This window comes from Blastomyces gilchristii (genome assembly GCF_000003855.2).
Source record: "Blastomyces gilchristii SLH14081 genomic scaffold supercont1.23, whole genome shotgun sequence".
NCBI classification, from domain to species: domain Eukaryota; kingdom Fungi; phylum Ascomycota; class Eurotiomycetes; order Onygenales; family Ajellomycetaceae; genus Blastomyces; species Blastomyces gilchristii.
The window spans coordinates 400,194-421,972 of NW_003101659.1; the positions used below are offsets into that span (position 1 = coordinate 400,194).

At 46.9% G+C, this 21,779-nt stretch overlaps 7 protein-coding genes across 9 annotated transcripts; 2 read left to right on the forward strand and 5 right to left on the reverse strand.

Moving 5' to 3' along the window:
* Positions 1–77: 77 nt before the first annotated feature.
* Positions 78–1,569, reverse strand: BDBG_17738 (uncharacterized protein). The gene is made up of 3 exons (XM_031725388.1): positions 1,220–1,569; positions 443–774; positions 78–325 (listed from the first exon to the last, which is right to left on the reverse strand). Exons 1-3 carry the CDS (start codon positions 1,462–1,464, stop codon positions 90–92), a joined length of 813 nt encoding a protein of 270 aa, XP_031580697.1. The 5' UTR covers positions 1,465–1,569; the 3' UTR covers positions 78–89.
* Positions 1,570–1,787: 218 nt separating this feature from the next.
* On the reverse strand, positions 1,788–2,326 carry BDBG_17739 (uncharacterized protein; the record flags this gene model as incomplete). The annotated part of the gene is made up of 2 exons (XM_031725389.1): positions 1,788–1,811; positions 1,915–2,326. The coding sequence occupies one exon, from the start codon at positions 2,324–2,326 to the stop codon at positions 1,925–1,927; it is 402 nt and encodes a 133-aa protein (XP_031580698.1). The 3' UTR covers positions 1,788–1,811; positions 1,915–1,924.
* A 237-nt stretch (positions 2,327–2,563) lies between these two features.
* Positions 2,564–7,351, reverse strand: BDBG_08345 (uncharacterized protein). The gene has a single exon (XM_002621268.2). It carries the CDS (start codon positions 7,008–7,010, stop codon positions 4,917–4,919), a length of 2,094 nt encoding a protein of 697 aa, XP_002621314.1. The 5' UTR covers positions 7,011–7,351; the 3' UTR covers positions 2,564–4,916.
* A 434-nt stretch (positions 7,352–7,785) lies between these two features.
* Positions 7,786–11,225, reverse strand: BDBG_08346 (rab family, other). The gene is made up of 4 exons (XM_031723518.1): positions 10,090–11,225; positions 9,716–10,008; positions 9,547–9,621; positions 7,786–9,473 (listed from the first exon to the last, which is right to left on the reverse strand). Exons 1-4 carry the CDS (start codon positions 10,718–10,720, stop codon positions 9,372–9,374), a joined length of 1,101 nt encoding a protein of 366 aa, XP_031580699.1. The 5' UTR covers positions 10,721–11,225; the 3' UTR covers positions 7,786–9,371.
* BDBG_08347 lies at positions 10,030–13,759 on the forward strand. 2 transcript variants are annotated; one of them, XM_031723519.1, is made up of 3 exons: positions 10,030–11,654; positions 11,770–13,033; positions 13,143–13,759. In XM_031723519.1, exons 1-3 carry the CDS (start codon positions 11,453–11,455, stop codon positions 13,165–13,167), a joined length of 1,491 nt encoding a protein of 496 aa, XP_031580700.1. In that variant the 5' UTR covers positions 10,030–11,452; the 3' UTR covers positions 13,168–13,759. The 2 variants fall into 2 exon arrangements, with proteins under 2 accessions (XP_031580700.1, XP_031580701.1); XM_031723520.1 differs by having other exon boundaries at positions 11,345–11,691; positions 13,143–13,551.
* A 614-nt stretch (positions 13,760–14,373) lies between these two features.
* On the forward strand, positions 14,374–15,581 carry BDBG_08348 (the record flags this gene model as incomplete). 2 transcript variants are annotated; one of them, XM_031723521.1, is made up of 2 exons in its annotated part: positions 14,374–14,976; positions 15,072–15,581. In XM_031723521.1, exons 1-2 carry the CDS (start codon positions 14,547–14,549, stop codon positions 15,077–15,079), a joined length of 438 nt encoding a protein of 145 aa, XP_031580702.1. In that variant the 5' UTR covers positions 14,374–14,546. The 2 variants fall into 2 exon arrangements, with proteins under 2 accessions (XP_031580702.1, XP_002621317.1); XM_002621271.2 differs by having other exon boundaries at positions 14,374–14,422; positions 14,503–15,143.
* Positions 15,582–16,482: 901 nt separating this feature from the next.
* On the reverse strand, positions 16,483–18,940 carry BDBG_08349 (ankyrin repeat protein). Its single transcript, XM_031723522.1, has 2 exons — positions 18,744–18,940; positions 16,483–18,663 (listed from the first exon to the last, which is right to left on the reverse strand). Exon 2 carries the CDS (start codon positions 17,991–17,993, stop codon positions 17,451–17,453), a length of 543 nt encoding a protein of 180 aa, XP_031580703.1. The 5' UTR covers positions 17,994–18,663; positions 18,744–18,940; the 3' UTR covers positions 16,483–17,450.
* Between the last annotated feature and the right edge of the window lie 2,839 nt (positions 18,941–21,779).

Below are 21,779 nucleotides of genomic sequence, written 5' to 3' on the forward strand. Positions count from 1 at the left end.
AACTGGCTGTTCTTGTAGATTAAATTTGATAGGCTGTCATACCTGAGGTGCCGAGGATAATAATCCGAATCACCAGTACTCACTCCTTTCTACATGGTTGAGGACGACGCTGTCTTGGTACATGTACCGATGGAAACCACAGAACAAGGTTGTTTAGTGCTGTTACCCTGGCCTGCAGATTTTCTGGTCGGACCGCACAGGTTCGGTATCTTATTGGCCGAGTGAACACAGCTGTGCCGAGTTTTGAAGGAAGACAGGATCAAGCCAGAGTCATGTTCGAATCGGATATTTCCCTTCCCACACGTTGGATTTTCCAGCCAAGCGCCTAAAAATCCAAGCATCAGCTAGGGGTGCCCAAAACTGGCGCTAGCTACTAGTCACTTTGATAGTCGCCCGCCACTGGCGCCCACCCCCCAGAAGCGCCTCTAAAAACCTAAACTACACCCAAGGCAGCCATAGAGCCAATCCTCTGCGCTTAAGGTTCTAACTTTTCGGGCATGGAGAACTTCTCTCTTTAAACCAAAGCCAGCTACTACAGCCGAAATATTGTGCATCAGAGCTGGTAGTCCTTCAGAACATCCCATAATAAGAACTCGTACGGCTGAACAGTTTACAGGGTTCACTTGGGCTAATTCGCCCCCGTAACTGGCGCTTCCAAAATCTTGCAGTGGAACCTTGGCCAGAATGGAGACAGACTGGAAGAAGCCGCCATAGTCGCCCTTATCCTCTACTGGAGATCTTCTTGTGGCTAATGATCCTTCCGGACCCTGCAGCCTGCAGGACTCCCAGCCTTATCTTGATGACAATTGATGAGGTGGGTATGGGATAGCATCCCGATATATGGCGGTAATGATAGAAAGATTGAAGCCGAGACCCGGGATTCTCTAAAGCAACAACCTAGTGACAAGAGGAGACCAAGGAGCCGAAGAAACGCGGCATGACTGCATATGGACGCTGTGTACTTCGCGTTCCGTTCAGGCTGCCCCTCAGCAAAATGGCGTGTCCGGAATCAAGAACCCATCAGGCGGTTGAGGCCCACTTGACAGGCAATGTAACCACCGTAAAGGATCTTTTTTTCGATTTCATCCTTGATATATTTAATCAACCATTTCTACAAACGACGTCCCTCAGCGTTTGAAGCACTAGCTCCCCTATTCACTAAACCCTTAATATGATGTTGACCTTTGGCGCGTCACCCTGACGCAGGAAAACCACTCACTGAGACCCTTTTATCTGGTTTTGATAGTCTGCCTTGGCATCAGAAAATTTTCTCCAACCCCTGGGCAATTGCTTGATCTTCTTTGGCCCGTCGTCAATCGAGCGAGCTGGATCGGGATGACGGATGCTTAATAAACTAGCACTTAAGCTCCACATCATATCCAAATACAAAAAGGCATGCCAGAAAAAGCGCCGCCTTGGCCGATGCGGGGAAGGATGAGCTTCACCAACCACAGTGACAATCATGACAGAGTGGTCCCCTTCTGCTAATTAGGTGAACTTCAGTGACTGGGCTTTAACTACTTCAGTTTGCTTCGTGCGAAAAACACTCCCCAAATTTAACAGTTCCCTGTAGCAGTTTGAAGTAGTGCTACGGAGTACTTTTCATGGCATTCAGAATCAAACTATACACTATTCAAGCGATGTATGAAAATACCTGGTTATTTCAGGAAACCAGCCAAGAAAACATCCCGCTTGAACATGTTCCGTGAAGATTTTACAAAGGGCATGACATCACCTTCCCTCAGAGGTATTTCCCCCCTCACCAGTCACAAGCTAGTGCAGCAACCTCCTCTTCCGCAAGTCTCCCTGCGCTATTTTTAAACAAGATCAGCGATTGCAGCGAAAAATGTTACCAAAACCATCATAGTAATCATCATGAGACGAATGCAGCCACCCTGACTGGGAATCTCATACTTAATATTTTCTATGACGCTGAGACACCAGTCCGCCGAGATAGATCTCCAAAAAGCTGGTAATTTGGCCCGATACCCCTGTCCCCCTGGCCCTCGTGGCACCGTTCAAAACCTGCCATGCACGCACAAAAAAAATACAAATCAAGATGAGGGAAACAGAAACATGGAAGGCAAAGCCTTGAGTCCGTTGTCATTTTGTCCGGCATATGTATGTACAGTACATACTTGTGCAGCGCAAAAACACATGAACACTTTTCACATGTAAGTTCAAAACCCGGTCTTCTGAACGAACCCATGGACCAGAACTGGCTGACAACCCGGTGCAGCATAGCTTCAGCGAGCTGTATGCCTCCGTACATAAAGGAATGAGCTAAAGGAAAGAGAACACCGGGCCATCCTGGCAAGATGACCATGTTAACCTCGACTAAGTCCTAAGGTCGCCGGGTCGAGACGAACGTGTTTGGAAATAAAACCAACAATAATGACCGTGACTGGTCTGCGTTCATCGGCACTTATGGCCCCAAGTTGTTCCAATGTCTTTGGTTACCTTTTTTATTAGTCCCCTCTATCTCTAGCACCTTGCTCAGGATGCCGGATCCCCCGAATCCCTGTACTTTTCTTGAGAGATCCTCACAGGGACGACTAACCAACCCCCCCCCCCCCTTTCTAACCCCCTTTTAGTTTTTCCCAATTGATTTCAAAAGATATAGACAAGACATGAACCGGTTTGCAGCGTCCTATTAAGATAACAATGATATAACCTTCCCCACTACCTTCAACCCCATTCTTCTCCCAGCCCCCTTAATCACTCCTCGGTAAGAAAATACAGCTGAACCAGCTAAGCCGGCGCTGCGCTGCGCAGCCCCTCAAAAGGGTGATACGAGAGCTAAAAAATTGACAAATAAAAGTGTGAACGGGCGACGCATGCAATCATGCAATCATGCAATGATATTCTCGTGTCACCTCTGTGGAAATCTCGGTGAGGGAAGGTTGTTAGGGGGAACAGAGGTAAGTAGCACAAAAGGAGGAACAAGAAGATGATAACAGCTCCAGTGTGACTTGACCACAGTTTAGTGTGTTAGTTACGTCCTGTTCTATGGAGCCATGTAAATTATTTTAGGGGTAAGTTAGGGCCAGCGGAGAGGTTTGCTCATTAGAATTAAGGTGACCATCCACGACCAGGTAAGTTGGGAGGGATCCTTATATATCCGTTTTTGGTCGGATAAGTGGTGTATTCCATATACATTGCAAGGGATGTCCCTGCTCCTTTTCATTTTATATACTGTTCCTTTCCTTATTTTCCTTTTTATTCGCTGATTGACGAAGCGTCATATTATATGAGCGGAGGGGATATCTGCGCACAGTACATTTCACCGCGTCGATTCTGACTGCTTCTGCCGCAGAATTCCCTGAGCCATTTCTAAACTCGTCTTTTTTTTTCTCCAAATATCTATCCCCCCATCCAGTCATCTCATTCATTCAGCCTCTTGAGCAAATACAAAGATACACCGAAATAAACAAATATAGGAGATAAAATAACCGGGAACGACTCATCACAGCCAACAGTTCAACAACAGCAAGTGCAACTACAGGGTTACAGTAGGTAGGATATAGGTTGCGGTAGTGAGGGTTGGCGGATGACGAATACGTCTGTCTCATGCGGAGAGTTTGACAAATTGAATTTACTTAACCTTCCCTGATGTTTGAGAAATAGGCCTCAGTTCAGGTCTACGATCTTGAGATTGCAAGTTCAAGTTCAAGTTCCAAGGGTTTAACATTTGCATCAGTCCGAACTCAAGACGGCAGAGACGAGGTGCGAGGATCATCAGGGGCCAAGCAGATTGGGTTGCCAGAATCTTGCCCCTGTCACCCAACAACTTCCGCAGGCTCAGTTCTCTTTTCTCCATAGAGATGTGCAAGGCAATAGGGGCTACAGAAGCTGAGGCCGATTCGAAGATTTCCGGCAAGGAAGCCCCCCAAACCCCCCTCTCTGAATCTACTCCATGAACAAACTGCATTCGATTACATGCAGCAACAAGCGCGGGGGGGCGGGGGGGGATGGGATTGAAAACAGGATGTACATGTACTATACATCTATGGCGGGTGGAGGGTTGATGTTGATGTTGAGGTTGAGGTTGATATGATAACCGTGCACGAGGTTCATAAGGTAAAGTGCCAATAGATCCAATATTGTGTACATGTACATGTACCAACCACATCAGGAGAAGTTTTTGTATGGTTGACCTGAAGCCCCATACTATACATACAGTGGGGGGGGAGCCAAGGCACAGACCTAACGACGGACCTCAACCAAGGCCTAAAGAAACAAGGTAGTGATGTGATCAAACTATGCATTTTAAACCAAGACAGTCTAGTGTCGTTGGCGCATACATGAGTGAGTAGTCGTCAGAAGGCTTGTTGTTTACCGAGATCGTGATGGTAAGTGGTAAATGGCAATAGGGGAAGGCATACAGATGAATGAATTGAATGAACAAATAAATAGATTATTCGTACTCCTGACCGAGCGAAAACTCAGAAGCCATAAGAAAGAAAGAAAGTCTGCGGATTAATATGGATGGTGTAGAAATGGGAAACAAGGGTGAAGCGATTCTAGGCTTCTAGTATTGAACTGCGGGTGGAAAAAAAGTTCTTTCTCTGCTCAGCAGACTTTTCAAGAAAGGAGAAAAGGTTGTAACGAAATAAACCGGAAGAGAGAGAGAAGGGACAATGAAAGGTTAAAAATGGCAACACAGAAAGGAATATTATAAAACTGATGGTTATAAAACTGATGGGAAAAGAAAATAAAAATATGGTGCTGAAAGGCAGCTGGAGAGAGGAAACCTGGAGAAGACCGAATGCCTGAATGGGTCAAAATATAAAAATAAAAATAAAATAACAAAAATAAAAACATAAAATAATAAAATAAAATAAAATAAAAGAGGAAAGAGAGAGAGAGAGAGAGAGAGAGAGAGAGAAGAGGAGAAGATAAGGCACCCGTCCTGATCATACAAGCTCCCACTCCGCGATACCACCAAATGCCATGCCCACCCTACCAACGCCACGAAGGAACTCCTCTCTACCAAGACCACGACTATCATGCATATCCGCAAAGCTCGTTACGCTGTAGATGTGCAGTTTCTGCCCTGGCGCACCCAACACTCGAGGATCGGGCACATCGACGTACCAAATGTCACCCGCGCCACCCGGGCCAGACCCACGGACATAGTGGAAGGGGATATACTCCTTTTCACTCCTGTCGTTGCCATTGGCGCATAAAACAAAGAGATACGGCGTGCGGATGTTACTGCGTGCAAGCGTCCAGTGTTCGCAGAGGAGGCCGAATTGGAATCGGATTGGGCCCGGTTGGTAGACGGAGAGCTTCCTCGATCGTGGCTGAAGTGACCGCTCGCCAATCCCGTGCTGTTGTTTTACACCGGTGTATAAGATTGGGGGTTCAACGCCGCTTGGACACGAGGGGTTGATGCTCATATATTCCTCCCAGGATATACTCGGACGGCCATCGTCTCGGTAGAAGTCTTTGGGGTTGGCTGGGAAATGCTTGTTGCCGAATTCATCGTTGGACATGGTGAACCACTCGGGCGTGAATTCCTTGTTGTATGGCTCGCCTTTACCGCGGACGTTCCCGGCACCCCAGCAGCTGTCGATCAGTTTCCACCGTCCATTATCAATTCGCACCGCGTTCCAGGCATGGTTGCCGTCGTACGGTGGAATTGGTGAACCTGGAGCAAGAGGAGTATAGCCGTACCCTTTGCCGTGGCCTGTGATTATGCGTGCCTCTAATCCGGCAAGCGTTGCCAGCCGTTCGAAGAGGGCAGCGTACCCTTCACAAACAGCAAGACCGGTGTTGAATGTACTATCCGGCGTTGAAGATTTCACATTACTATTAAAAAATGCATCAACATTATAATCGATGTTGTGGTGGAGCCAGGTGAATATGGCTCGAGCTTTATCTGTAAGAGACGGGAAGGGGGCTGTAAGTTGGTTAGCCAGCCAGGAAAGGTCGTGTGTGGGAAGAGATTGTCTGGGAAATCGAGCTGCATGAGAATCCGGTCCGGAGAAGTCGCGACATATACAAATAGCCGTTGACTCAGTATTGGGCGGAGAATGGGAGGAGGAAGGCATGCGTGGTTTAGTTGCCTGTATTTTGGACAGATCTGGACGGGACCCCACCGGAACTGGAGGTGGTGAGCCATTGGCTTGTTGTACATGGACATCGCCATTCGAAACTGGCTCGTGATTTATTGAGCTATTTTTAATGGTGGCGAAGGAGGATTCTCTGATCTTTTCAAGTGTCTTGGATGACGGGGCTGGCGGGGGAAGCTTGCGCTGGGGCAATTGGGGAGGATTATGCAAGTCCTTATGGGTAGATTTCCGGGGTGGGATTGCAGGCACATCATTGGCATTAGATGTATTTGAACGAAGAGGAAGTTTCTGTGTTAGAGGAGAGATGGAGGAGGATGATGTCTTGCGGCCGCCACCGAGCACACCCAGAGATGGCCGAGATTTCAGCGTTTGATGCCCATTTGTATTCCCACTTCTCTTTGGAGGCAACGGCGGAAGTGTAGTTTCACCCCACGCTGGGGGGAGGTTGCGAGTTGTCGACTTTTCAGTAGAGGTTGAGTGGATAGAAGGCGATTTGCCATTCCCCGTCGAACTTGTCGTCGATCTGCCTGATATCGACGTGGTCGACAACGAAGAATCCCCCGAGTTTCTGCGAAGATGCGTATTGGACAATTTGCGCTGGGGTAGAGCAGGCGATGGTTGACCCTGAGGTTTTCTCGTAGGGAGAGGGGGTGGCGATTTCTTAGGTTTAATTGGTTTAGTTGGCGGGGTAGGAGATGATAATGGCTTCTGGCCGGTCCTTGTAATGGATGGCGGAGGTAGTATTTCCTGCTCTCTGATCGGGATTGAGAATGAGGGGGAACGCAACTCGTTGTCGGGGTCTACGTATCTGCCGGTCATCGAGGGTCTTGGGCCCGGTAGATCTGGTTTTATCTCGAGGGGAGGAGAAGTAGCTGGTGCTCGTTCAACATGCGCCTGGTTCAAGGCCGCAATTCGCTCCTGGATTGTCGCCATGATGATATGAGGATATGATGATATGATGATGTATAGAAATGCCACCAACCAGCAGCTGATAGCAAAACGAAAGAACCACAACGATTGACGGCGGGAAACAGATATATTATCAATTTTGGAGGCCAGATGTCCGGTTCATCTGGGAATTGTCGGGGGAGAGGAAGCAACGGAGGAATACATGGGACTGACTACTCGGGAGTCTTTGGCTTTGGCCCAGAATAAAACGGGATGCGACGAGGCTGAGATGCGACGGAAGACGGGAAGGATGGAACGATCGTCTCACAAAGGGAACCAACAGCAAGAAGAAGAAGAAGAAGAAGAAGAAGAAGAAGAAGAAGAAGAAGAAGAAGAAGAAGAAGAAGAAGAAGAAGAATGAGAAGAAGAAGAAGAAGAAGAATGAGAATAGCAAATACACTGGCTCCCTCGCCCCCTGCGATTTAAGCTGAGCCCTAACACACCCCCCGTGATGCGGCTCAACGGACAAGCAGCTTCACTACTGAGGGTTTATTTTTAGACAGTGAAATAACTATAACTAGTGAGTTCAATAACTAGCTATAGCTAAATAAGCTACTATGCTATGCTATGCATGTAACTTACCCTCAGCAAGCAGCAGCCCCAGAAAAAAAGAAGAGGAAATAAGGCGCAAGCAAAAATGCCAGTTCTCCTCTATGTAATAATAATGTGTCTAGGCCCGGCGATGCAGCAGATGGTGTCCGGGGGAAGAAATGTAAAAGCAAAGCCAAGTCTTTATTCGATAACTAAAATAGCAGGGGGAATAAAACAAGCTTTGGTTTGTTGAGGTTTCGAATTTCTGGAGTAGTTAGTTACGTGTTTGTTAATATTTAATATTTATTTATTCCAAGGTTTCCTTTCCCTCCCACTCGCCCCTAAAGAGTGGTTATTCCGTACGAATCTATGATATAATCTCCCAGCTGAGAAGAGAGAATGAATAAAATATGAAATATTCCCGGCACCGTGAGAGCGATCGATGTCTCATCCAGCAACAAAATGAAAGATTGAACTTATATCAGTTATTTGATCTTGAACTCGTACTAATAATAAGTTACAACATAACCTGGTTCAGCGCAAACCGCCAGTTGCTCTAACTCCGTATATCTGCACAAACATAGCCCACTCATTCATTTACGCACAACCAGGAGGAAACAGGCCAGCAAAACAGGCATCAGAAAAGCTGGAAAGTTGGCAAACCATATTAATTAATCCATCCACCCATTCAGCCTTACAAAGTTGCCGAAGCGAAAGAAATCAGCGCCCCCCCCGTCGATCTTGGAGCAAGTAGCGGCAACAAACACGAGAATCAATACTGACTGGGTTCAAGTTCAAGTAACAGCAGCAGGAAGTCATAACTACGTAAATAACGGGGTTTTTGGCCTAGCTTGTGTTTCAGGTTGAAACCGCCTTCATTCCTCCTCCTCATCCTCTCCTATCTAATTGAATCCGACATGTCGAGAACTGACTGGCTTTGGCCTTTTGGTAAAACTCACAAAAATTATCCTGCGCAATCGACAAAAAGAGATATGGAAGGTTGGTGTTGCTTTGGAACGGATATGTTAATTATTTTAATTATGCTCTGTAGCGCCGTTTTTTTTTTTCTTTTTTTTCTTTTTTTTTTTCTTTTTTTTTGCTTCTTCTTCGGTGAGTTATTTATGACGCCGATATATAATTCTCTTTTGCAGAGCGAGGCGGGCTTGTTAAAAGAAGAGGAAGAGAGACACAAATAAGGAGAAGGAAAGGGAAAAGGAAAAAGGAAAAGCTTGGTTGATATGAATAACACAAAAGACACAAAGGAAACTCTAGTAGTACGTAAGAGAGGGGTGTGGACGGGGCCGAGCCCTGCCAAAGCAGAAATAGCAAATACAGATGAGAATTGAAGCGAAAGGTAAGGAGAAGCAGGTAGGAGCAAAGGAGATGAAAAGAAGGAAAGGAGGGGGAAACAGTCAGGAGGGAGGAAAAAGGAAATCGAAAATAATCAAAACAAATGCCTCAACGCATCCCAATGCCAAAAAAAAAGAGGAAAAGAAAAACGAGTAAAAGAAGGAAGCCGGGAACAAGGGATTCCCTCGCAGGCGCATAAAAAGCAGTGTTTCTACCACATCCACCCGATGTAGATAAGAAGCACACACACGAGGAGCATCGTGGGTCCTCTCTGCCTCCCATCCCTCCATCTCTCCTCCTCCTCCTTCCACCTATCCCACCACTTCAAAGTAGGAGAGGCAAAAAAATAAAACGAAGATTATAATCGTAACAAACCATGGCTTCATCCAGCGTACAAAAAATTTCTTCTCGTCACAAACTTCTAGCATCTTATCTGTTCAGCAGGCTTCACGCGTATCTTTCCACTTAGCCGACAGATTGATAAAGCAACAGCGGCTCTCCGATGTTCTCGATTTCGGGAATAGTGCATTTGAGGTCAAATGCCTTGCTCAGCACAATTTTGAAGATCTAGGGCACGAATTGTTAGATATGATGTTAACTCGAAATAAAATGGGAGAGAGACATATGCTAGCCATAATACCTTCTGGACATTTATGCTATGGCTCGTGCTGCTGAAAATCAAACTGGCTCTCATAGCCCTGGCAAAGCGTTTGGCCTGTGCACTCCTTGTCAGCCAGCTTATATACAGAAGAACAACAAACAATACCATAAAAAGAAAATAAAGGAAGAAAAATAATTCCGTCACTGACCTGTATCGATATTTCTTCCTGATCCTCCCGTGGGAAGTTAACGAAATGGTCATACTTTGTGCCGATAAGGAATGGGATCGCGGTTTTATTGAACCCGCGACCCTGGCGGTACCATTCCTTGATGGAATTCAAGGTGCTCTTTCGGGTCAGGTCAAACATGAATAATATAGCAACGGCATCGTTGCACACCAGAGGTAACATATTGACGAATTCACGCTGTCCACCCAGGTCCCAAATGGAAAATGTAATTTCAGTATTCCGAATCGAAATGGTCTTCTCCATAAAATTAACACCTGTTGTGCCAAACAGACGATAAATATCAGCAACTCATGTCATCCCCAGGAACGGAGCATCGTATATATTCCTTTTCTTACCAAGTGTTTGGATGTAGTCTTCATCCCAGCTTCCTTCAACGTATTTAACCATTAGGCTGGTTTTCCCGATCTGCGCATCTCCAACCATTCCAACTTTTATAACGACGCTATTCTTATTGGGAGTAGACTGTTGTTGCTGCGGCTGTCTCTGCTCCCGACTTTGGTCGTGGTAGGACTGCGAGTATCCGTATCGGTCACCTCCACCTGACAGCCCTGAGCTAGGTCGCGAACTCGGCTGGGAAGATTGGACAGTTTGGGCAGGCTGTTGAAAAGGCATGGTTGGAGAGTGATGCTGCTGGGGGGACTCGATATCTTGTGGTACGAACGTTTGGCTGGAAGTGGGGTAGTCGAGAGAGTTTGAGGAATGGTCGTCGGCTCGGTGACCGTTGCTGTAGCCATTGTTATTATTGTACGAGGGTGAGCTGGCTACTGCTTCTTCTGCGGCTGCTGGCATGTTCTGTTCTTGTTGGACGGTTTGTTCCGGGAATTGATCAGGAACCGGCTGAGGGGACAGCTCGGTGGTCTTGTCAGCAACAGGATCCTGAGCCGGAACTCGATTCGGTTCCTGTTCGACAGGGACCTCCTGCTCCTGCACACGCAATTTATCCACCTCCATCGGTAGGTTGTCCATTGTTCCCCAACGGCCAGTACCAAATATCAGTCTCAGTCAGAGCAATCTCAAAGAGCGTAAACGGTGAACGAGGCAGGGCTGGAATTGAATAAGCGATGAGCTTGAATCTCTAAAACTTCAAAGAAAATTGTCGAATATCTTCATGGAGTGCGATTGCAATTCCGCTGATCTAAGCCTGCATGAAGCAGTTGAGCAGGTCCGTCAGAGTTCCCGTCAAATGAGAGTACTAGTGGTTGCTGGGAGCTATATATACGAAATCCGGGGAGGTTAGTAGTTCGGATTGGAAGCTTGGAGACAAAGCTCGTGGGTCGTTGAGCCGACGGGTAATTAAACGCGACCAGGCCTGAGCCGAACAGTGCCAAAACGATCGAAAAGCGAAATAGAGATCCGTAGGCGGCCACAGCTGGAAATGACGGAAAATTTCTAACCAACGGGGGTCTCTCGCAAGTTCGCAACGAGCGATCAACGCAGCCAGGATGTCGTCAACAATGGCTGGAGATTCTCTCTCATACAAGGTTGGGAGCGGGTTTGGGCTGTGTTCCCAGAACGGACTAGCGTGGCCCGCGTCCCGCCCAAGAAAAAGTTTCTTATCAAATCAGAAAATCGACAGGAACAAAAAAATATTTAAAATCTTCTAAGAAACAAGCTACACCTCCGCCAACAAACCCCACCAACAACGCCTTTTTTTATACCTAATAAATACTTAATCTCAAACTTGTGAACACCCGCAAAATGTCGAAACGCGGGGTGGATGCGACAGACGATCTGTCCGCGCCATTGAAAGCTGGCGAGCGCCCTGTGGCAGATGCCCCGCCTGATGAAGTGGGGGAATTCGAGGACGAGTTTGAGGATGAGTTCGAGAGTGAAGATGAGATCCTCGAGGCTGGCGTTGACGGGCGCCCAGATGCAGAAAGAGAAGCAGAGGAGCAAAGGGGTATGTGGCTGCCCATGAAGTAAAAAACGGCATTGCGGTGGGCAACTCCGTTTCGTCGCAATTGAAGCCCCCCCCAACGGATCACAAATGTTTACTGAGGAATAAATCAAACCAGATGCCATGGATGTCGATAAGCAGACGTTTATACCGGGGCGAACAAAACTGGCTCCCGGGGAGACATTATATCCAGACCCTACCACTTATGAAATGCTTCACACCCTCAGCACGCCGTGGCCGTGCCTCTCATTCGATATAATAAAAGATGGATTGGGTGATAACCGGAAAACATACCCGGCCACAGTATATGCTGTAGCTGGGACACAAGCAGACAGGCTTCGTTCGAAAGAGAACGAATTGATGGTTCTCAAATTGAGCGGGCTCAGCAGGATGGAGCGAGAAAACGACTCGGGCAGCGACGACGAGTCTGACGACGAATCTTCAGAGCCCATTCTCGAATCAAAATCCATTCCCCTGAGCCACACAACGAACAGAATCCGCGCCCATCAGACTCCCTCTCCCTCCGGAGACTACTCCAAACCACCGCAGACCATTACCGCATCGATGCTTGAGAATGCTCATGTTGTCATCCACGACGTCACACCTTATCTTTCCACATTTGATAACCCCGGCTCAATCATCCCTCCCTCTGCCTCAAAACCCCTATCTACTCTACGAATGCACAAATCGGAGGGTTACGGCGTAGACTGGTCCTCCCTCCACCCCCTAGGCAAACTCCTTACCGGTGATAATGACGGGTTAATATACGCCACAACTCGCACCGAGGGAGGCGGCTGGGTGACTGACACACGTCCGTTCATCGGACATACCTCCGCTGTCGAAGAGCTCCAATGGTCTCCAAACGAGCGCAACGTGTTCGCATCCGCCAGCAGCGATGGAAGCGTCAAGGTATGGGACGTCCGATCCAAGTCGCGCAAACCAGCCGTAGACGTCAAGATATCCAACACAGACGTGAACGTGATGAGTTGGTCGCGGCAGACGTTCCATCTCCTGGCCACGGGCGCCGACGATGGGCAGTGGGGGGTATGGGATCTGCGACATTGGAAGCCCAATACATCAGGCGGCGCCTCCCAGCTCAAACCGAAGGCTGTGGCGTCCTTTGACTTCCACAAGGAGCCTGTGACGAGTATAGAATGGCACCCGTCAGATGACAGTGTAATTGCGGTTTCGTCTGCGGATAATACGCTGACGCTGTGGGATCTTGCTGTCGAGCTCGATGATGAGGAAAGCCGCGATCCTGCTGGCCTTGCTGATGTCCCGCCTCAGCTACTCTTTGTGCATTACATGGAATCAGTGAAGGAACTGCATTGGCAGGCGCAAATGCCCGGGACCATTATGGCGACTGGGAGTGGTGGATTCGGGTAAGTGTCGGAATTTTCTGTTTTCATTTCCTTTTTATATTTTCAACTACATCCACTCCACTCCATTCCTATCCGTAAATATGATGCTAACCAGCCTTCGTGGAAACAGTGTATTCAAAACCATCAGTGTTTAGGTGATTTAGGCTTTGGGGAAAGGTTCTTGGGACATATATTGGCACCGGAAACTACACACAAAATGAAAATTGCATATATCATCGGGTCACACACAAAGTATAATCCATTGTTTATTTCCCGTAGATCTCTTTCTCCTTTTCCCCATTAAATGAGCCATTAATGAATAATGAATGAAACTTTATGATATATATTGATACACTTTAGGCCTGCCCCTATAACTACAATTTTCCATTGTCCAAAAGGTATATATATCCATGCTAGCTTATCCGTGCGGGACTGAACAACACCTTAAATCAACCAACCTAAAGGAAAAAAGATATACTGCTAACTATTCCTTTTCTATTTCCGATACAACCCGCAGAGACCGAAAAAGTAATTTCTACAAATAGGGTTAATGTATATATATATATATGTGTGTGTGTTGTGTGTGTATGTGTGTGTGTGTGAATTGAGGATCGATCCCGGCAGAATCAAATGCCACAAATTGGGGAAGCTCTCACTCATTTAGCATCACTGCTAGGATACTAGCTCGGCCATAGATATCAAGAAATATATCCTAGTTATAGTTGAATTCATGCATTTGTCACAGTCCTTCATTCCGCTTTGCACTGACTGGTACATGCCTAAGAGTGATGTATACCAAAGGAGGTTAAGCATGACTTCACAACGGCTCTCCCCTTCTCCCCCATCAATGGTCATCGCGAAAAGGCCACGGTTATATAAGCAGCTTAAAAAAAGGGAATCCAGGCACAGCAAACAGATGAAGTCAGTTGTCGCTTTGCAAAGGAGAGGGAATGGATGGTGTGAGTATATATATTTCTTGATTCTCCAGGATCCAGTCATGGATTTTAGAATCCTTTCTTTAAACACCCCTTTGTTCACCCCGCGTGGGATCTCTAACATTAAAGAGAAAAGTATACTTATCGTATACTTATCGCATCGTTAGTTACCTCCCCCCTTCCACCCTCTATTCTACCCCTGAAGACGTGTCCAAGGGACAGGTGGATTTCTTGAACCATCGCTGTTCTATTCCTCTTTCAAAGGGATATAGAACCAGAAACGGAGTATCGAAGGAGTATTGAGTTGTCAAAGAGGACTAATACGACCGCATATTTCTCGAGAAGCAGGTTGAACTTGGAAGGTCACGCCTGTACCCTGTTTAGGAGAAAGGGAGAAACAATCCTTATAACTCCCTCTTTGGACAGGGCAAAGGTTAAAGAAATTGCGAAATAGCATTTCCGAATCCCGAAACGGGTCAGTTCTTCTTTTAGAAAATTGTAGCAAGCAAGTGAGCCATTAACCAAAACGAATCAATGGAGCATGTACTCGTATAGAGATAGAGCAGCCTCTAAACCAAAAAAAAAGGGATCTAGAAACAATGGTGCGCAACTCTCCATCTGCCGGTAACAATGATGCTTCGGACAACCATCACGACTTGATCCCCGGACCCCACGACAAATATACTGCCAATAACAAGGCTCCGCTAGCCAACGATACCAGGTCCCCCCCTCCCCAGATCGACCCAACAGCCCTCAAGGCGGAGGATATAAGCAACAGCACCGTATCCGCCTCTACGCAAGCCAGCAGCGCATCAGAGCCCGTGCTCCACCTCCGCGGCGGCGGGGCCATAGCGAGCGTCATTGTGCCGGATCCCTATCCAGATGATGACCAGCGTCCCTCTAGGGTTCTCTGGTACGTCTCAACCGGCACCGGGAGGAGACCAACATTTGGCGAAATCAGGCGAGCGCGGACTATGCAACGGAGTAACAGCGATGGTCGTAGCAGTTATGGAGGTCATGTGCCTGAAAGTGAGAATATGCCCCAATATGCGCCGCCGAAGGAAAGGGGGAGGGGCTTCTGCAAGACAATCGGGTATATTCTAACTTGTGGCCGTTGCTTTCAGAGACGTAGGCAGGAGCCTGAGTGGGAGCCTCCGGATGAACTGGTGCCGGCCTTCTACCCGCCTCGTCCTTAGGCGGTCCCCGATTCCTCCTGTGGTGCGGGTTCACAGTCTTCACGGTCGTGCACCGTCAGAGCCCAATTTTGAGCCGTTGCCTCCACATGTTCAGTGCTCTTGTGTTGGTCCTCTGATACGCATTTCATCTATCACTACCATCATTACTCTTCGTAGCAATGGGCCATTTCGCCATGTAGACGAGGATGATTCCCGAGGTAACCGTTGGAGATCCCAGACTTGAATTGTATGGCGATGTTGTTGTTCACCGCCTTCATTCGCACTTATTTCCTTTTTTTTCCGCTTCCTCGTCCTCTTCGTCTTCTCTAGGTCAGGAGAGGAAAAATGTTTTTGTAGTTTGAGATATTGCAGCCTACCTAGTTGGTATCAACCCCACACAACAGATAGCAGAACATCAATAGATATGATTTGAACAGAGAGTCTAGTATTGGATTCTTGAGCCAGCAATCAATCCAGCTCCCAAATTGTCCAGTTGATAAACGGAGACAGGGCGCAAGCGCGCGCGTTGCCGCGAATAATGAGATGTAGTGAGTGAAACGCATTTTGCACAACCGTTTCAGGAAATAATATATCAAAGCTCATCTCTATGGACTTGGTTGGTGGCTTGGGACAGGCACGTAACGTAACCTACATGAATAAAACTGGGGTGGGAGCTCCCAACTACCCTGGAACGGATAGCTTCCCTAAAAATATAGAAAGTTTGTTCTAACAGAAACAAACTGTTTTTAAAACTCTTTAGAAGCTAGTGGATGGGCTCTCAACGCCGGCTCCCTTGTTGTGGTCCGGTTTGGATTCGTAACTTGATCCCGGCCCCGTTCCTTATTGCGTTGTGGTCAGTGAGCGCATTACAAAACCTGCTGGATGAGAGAGAGAGAGAGAGAGAGGATCTCAACCCAGGGCGTATCAAACTCTCAAGTTCGATCCTCAAACAACTGAGAGATAGTAATAGTATGGGAATCGAAGCAGATTCTCACCAAAGAAAGGACACACCGGGATTTGATCGGAATATAATTAGATAAATCCGGCGTTCCATCATCCTCCGCCTTCTGCTCCCATGCTGAAAAAGGAACCAACGCCGAGTTTCGTTGATGCGTTAATGCACGCTATCCGCTAGTTATCCCAGGATCATAGGAACGGGCGAAGATGGGTGTGTGTGTGGTGTGTGTGGTGTGTATGTATACTGTGTATACCAACATCTTGACCAGTAACAGAGTATAGAGCATAGAGAGGCGGAACTAAACCTGGAAGCTCGGACAAGGGTAACTAGCAGTCAGTCAGTGGCGTTCTTTTTTTCGTGCCTTGCTGTCATTTTGTTTGTTTGGTGGTGGGGGTACATGGATGTATGTAGTTTCAAAGTGTTCTTTATTGATATCGATGGAGGGGTAACTATGTAACTGATCAAGCTGAAGAAAAAAAGAATACATGTAAGATGTAGTTAAGCAACAATACTCTACTACATCGCAGGTTGTGATGTGATATGGATCATTAGGCATTCCACGGCCATCTATATACCTCCATAGCCTGCATGTTGGGGGTGCGGCCACCCAGAGCGGCCTTTTTTGAGCTCAAATGATAACTTTACATGCTCTGACAAGATCACATTCATCATCATCATCAATCTCAATGTTTTATACAAATTTCATTCAGTGATGATCATCATGATGATGTGTTCACAATCTATGAATACTCATTCTCATCTCAAGATCAATATGTCTCGCCTGGCTGGATGCGAAGAAGCGCCGTCGAAGAGTTTACCGAATTAATAGCCTTATGCACCACCTTAACTCTTGATCCTGCGATTTGATGACTAGGTCAGAGAGTACTTTGAGGTGAAAAAGAGTCTGTTCTGTGAGCAGTGTACTCCCCGTTAGATCCTGGACTCGCTGTCAAATCACCAATCCCTTTCGTCTATAATTTTTGAAATCTCACGGCGCCGATTTATTTACGCCAAGACTAATTACATCTTTACACAGCAGACATGTTTCTGGTGATCACCCGGAGTTCCTATGTATTTCATCGCCAGGGAGCATTTGTGCGCAGACGTGGGCGCTTAAGACAGGCATGTTCACAGCCCAACAGTGGTGATAATTTGACATGCCCAGAGTCCCGTTGAAGCACCTGAGCTATCACGTCAGTCAATCGGATATGTCTGCTGCTTCTGCTCCTCCTTGCATTGCGTCCCCTGCATGGGGTGAATTTCATCTTCGCGCGCCTCTGGGAGCCTGTCACAATGGACTGCTCGAGTAAATTTGCTTGCCCCCGACCTCCTGCTTGAGAAGAGCCGAACCCTTGGAGGCGAGATGTAAATCACATCCCCGGCTTTCTCAAATGGACCGCGTTGGAGGGTGCTCCGTCCAAGAGAACCTCGTTTTTCCGGCCAAGAGGGAATCGAGTGAACCGCGGCCTGATTTCTTCAAGGGCTTCGCGCTGTTTGGAGAACCGTCCAACTGAGATCCAGGAGAATATTTCCCAGCGCAGCCTATCTGCCCAGCCCCAATTTTCTGGTACAGAGAAGTTATGCATGGACGCGTATTCGAAGTAAACCGGATAGAAACCTGAGTAGTCCCAATCTAGTAGCCAAAGGCGGCGTCTGTCATCGAGAATCACGTTTCTTGGAGCGAGATCATGATATGTGAACACCAATGGAGTTTGATGTGATGGAAATTCTTTCTTGCTCTGTACGCCTGCTTTTCGTCGTGACAATGGAACAAAATTAAGACAAAAACGGATGAACGCTGGAATAGCTTCTGGACAAGCATGGCAAGGAAGCTGATAAAAATCCTCCAGCCAGAACGCCCGACGCATCCCAGTGGAGAGAGATCCGGCAGTGGAAGACGTCACCTCTCTCATCCGATGCACGAACCGGCGAAGCTGATATGCCAGACCCAGAGCTGTAAGCCAGCCAAGGTGCGTCCAGGCTTCCTCCAAAGTCTGCCCATGAATCCGCTCCAGGATGATGTAAAGATCGTTGTCCCTCTCGACCGTCCGTCTGATGCAAGGCACCCTGATCCCAAAGTCGACCTGCCCGCGCCATCGCCGCAAGCACGTTCACTTCCTTCCCCCGCGAGAAGTGTTTTGCTACTAGGTTTTGGGATAGTAGAAACACACTCCATGAGAGCTTGCATGATTCGACAATGTGGCTGACCAGCGTCGCAGTGTCGTACCGCGAAAGGCGCTTTTCATCGAACTCCGCACCCACCATCTTCACAGAATCTCTCTGCACCTCTCCCTCTTTCTCTGTGTGTGTGCTGAGGTATAAGCTCCGAAAGCCGAGTTTCCACTTGGAAAGATGTTTAAACAGGCCTTGGGCAATGATGGCAAACAGCGCAGGTTCCCAAAAAAGAGAAGAAGGAAGGTAACTATAGCAAGTAAATACGCAGCTCAAGGAGATGGTAGCATGGTGACGCAAAACAGAGCCCTCCTCTTCTTTAAATGAGTTCAGCTACTTAGATGTGAGCTTCAGCCAATCAGAGTGTAACTATAAGACCCTTCAGTCTAAGATCATTTTAATATCACTACGCTGTATTAACCACAAAATTAAAAACAAAATACAATAATAAAGTATCTGCGTTTCTGCATGATTGAGAAATTTCTCCACGCCTTGGAAATAGGCGTATAGTACGGAGCCCCCCAGGTATAGAGCCCCCCAGGTATAGAGCCCCCCAGGTATAGAGCCCCCCAGGTATAGAGTCCCCTAGGTATAGAGATCCCCAGGTATAGAGATCCCCAGCTATAGAAATCCTCTAGATATAGAGATCCCCTGGGTATACGGAGTATGCGCGGAGAGATGGCGAAGGCTGGTGTATATCTTTTAAAAATAAATAAATAAATAAATATGAAAGAAAATAAAAGAAAAGAAAAAGGGTTGGTTGATAAGCCCCCCCCAACTCATGACTGCTTTTTGAGCAATGGTGGCTGAACCAGAATCTTCCTAACCCTATCTAAACCTTTAATTTAGCAGCCATGTATCGACGATTGATCCGTACGCTGCTATTATTAATATTGGAAAAGGGATAGTCGGTATGGACTGTACATACGTACTCTGTAGCTCTGTACGGAGTAGGTAGGTAGGCGAGTAAATAATAGCCAAGCAAGCATTCCTCTAGAATATTTCCTACCTGCCTGCTTACGGAGTAAGTACCTACACAACACTTTTCAGAAGCTCTAACCATTTGATACAAGCTCTCTACCAACTCCCTACTTAGTCCGTCCTTTTTATTAGGCTCAAACAAACCTAACCATGCCCGTGCACGGCCGCCCCTGGCGCTGCACAAGAAAAGTTAAGCAACAAAGCAGAAAAAAAAAAAAAAAAAAAACAAAAAAAAAACAAAAAAAAAAAAGCAACGGGATGAAAGCAAAATCGTGCAAGGATAACCATGTCACCAGCCGTTCTCCCGCCTGCGCCGCTGCACACATCCATCGTAACTATGCAGCGGGAGTGACGGGCTGCCATGGATGCCACTGATGCTGCTTGGGGGGCCAGCCACTACACTACATACCTAGGCAAGCACGCTTGTATGTTATCGACTAACGCCGCTTTGTTGGCTGGGCATTGGCCGCTTGGTCTATCAATCGGTGGATTCATATTTGGGACCTGGCGCGGGGGGTTGGGCTTGAATAATAGGAACTGGATTTTCGGAAAAAATTGGGGAAAGGAAAGAAATGATCTGAAAGGAGTAACATAACTTTCTTCTGTAACTACGGGCAAGCAACAATTATCAGAAGGAAACTGTACAGAGTAGGTACAGTACCACGGACAATAGTTACAACTAACTACGCATAGTTATCATCTGTCTAATGGACAATATTGGAAAACGATGTCTTGGTTCAACTTCTTTTAGACAAAAGTTTTGATTAGCGCTAAGAATTTAAGCTGTAATACTGTTACCAGCATAAAATATTACCATTCCCTGTCTTAACTAGAGTTCTAGGCGGTAAATGCCTGAATAAACAGGGACACCTTAACTAATGCTAGCCTAAATTTCAGGGTGTTTGAAGAATGATCCGTGGGAAGGTAGGTCACGAGGGTTTACAGCTTAAATTCTTAGCGCCAATCAAAGCCTTTTGAGAGGATCCGTACAGTTAAAGAAATAATGGACAACCACCGTAACTACTCTGTACTCTGTACTCTGTACAGAGAGTGAAGAGTGGAAAAACCCATCCCAGCCAGAAATAACACTCGAACTTACCAAACCCAGAGCCAAAGGAAAATATGTAATATATGTTCTTTTCTCCCCAGAGAATCTGGATCTGGGCCAACTGCAAGGCTAAAATGTGGAAGTCTCGAGGCAAGGTCTGCCAACTCAACTGCCTGTAGGCTTCATGGTTTGTTTGTTCTAGCGAAATCCATTTAGATCAGAGGCCCGGAAATATTTGGAACCTGGCCATTTTTAGCTCTCCAGTTTCTTTTCTTTTCTCTCCCTGACAGCAACGGCCGGGACGGCCCAGGGGAAACAATTCGTTCACATGATTGGATTATCATGGAAAACCCTGAACTTGGACGTTTGAAGGTGATGGGATGGGATGGATGGTGATGTAGACAGGGGTTCTAAGAATAGCACCTAGGTATGTACAGCGTACAGTACTTTCCACCTGCATTTTTGTTACAAAAGGATCAGGTTCCTCGTCCGTCTTGAATTCGTGCGCTTGTTGTATGTGCCTTTTTTTTTTTTTTTTTTTTTTTTTTTTTTTTTTCGAATATTTTCCCTAGAAGAAAAGAAAATTAGTTACCCATACCATACTCGCTTCTTCATTTTGACCTAGCGGCCTCTCCACTAGACTATGCAAGTTGGCGCTTCGTGTATGGTGTAGTTATGGGTATGGTACTGGTCCACGGACGGCCCTTCTAGAAAACGTTTTCTAGCGGTAACTTAAATATGGATAACGTTCGTCGTTACCAGACACGTTTGCCTCGGAGACCTCGGGAAGGTTGGATTTGGGGACAGAGGTATCGTCGTACTGTATGTTGGGAGATGCGAGTGTCCAAGTAACGGGCTGTCCCATCCAGAACCCCCGCGGATGCTAAGCAGCTTTGATAGAAATGTGGAATGCGATTAACTACAACAATAACTTATATAGACGCGGAGAGTCATTTCCATGTAATGTCCCAGCACATTCTGTTCTCCAAAAAACATGAAACAAACAAGTAAACGCTGAGCTCCTCTCTGTGGATAGTTACATGTCATGCATGCGTCTTCTTCACCCATCTCCGGCCCCAGGCGATCAGAGATTTCCCGCCTTGGCTCTTTCGTAAACGAGCTTACGCTGCTTGGCTTCAGGCAGAAGTCGATGATAATCACCAGCCACTGTACGGGGGTTAGGGACTGGAGCCATTCTTGGACATGCAAGGGTGGCGGATTCAGGGAAAGTGTTCAGGGAAAGTTTTCAGGAAAAAGCTCCCCTACACCTACTCACCTGCTCACATTCAATGATGATGTTGTCTCAAGGGCCTTCCTTAACCCAGGTGCTTTTTCAAGAGATACTTGGTTATTCCGTGGGTTAGTGTGGCTATGATAAGCTCGCTCTACATGCGACTCATTTGATATTTTCAAAGAAACATTGGAGCAAAAGAAGTCCCCCCTTCAATTCTAAAAATATTCGGGTTATTGCACCATCTGAGCATCTCGGCGTCTCAGC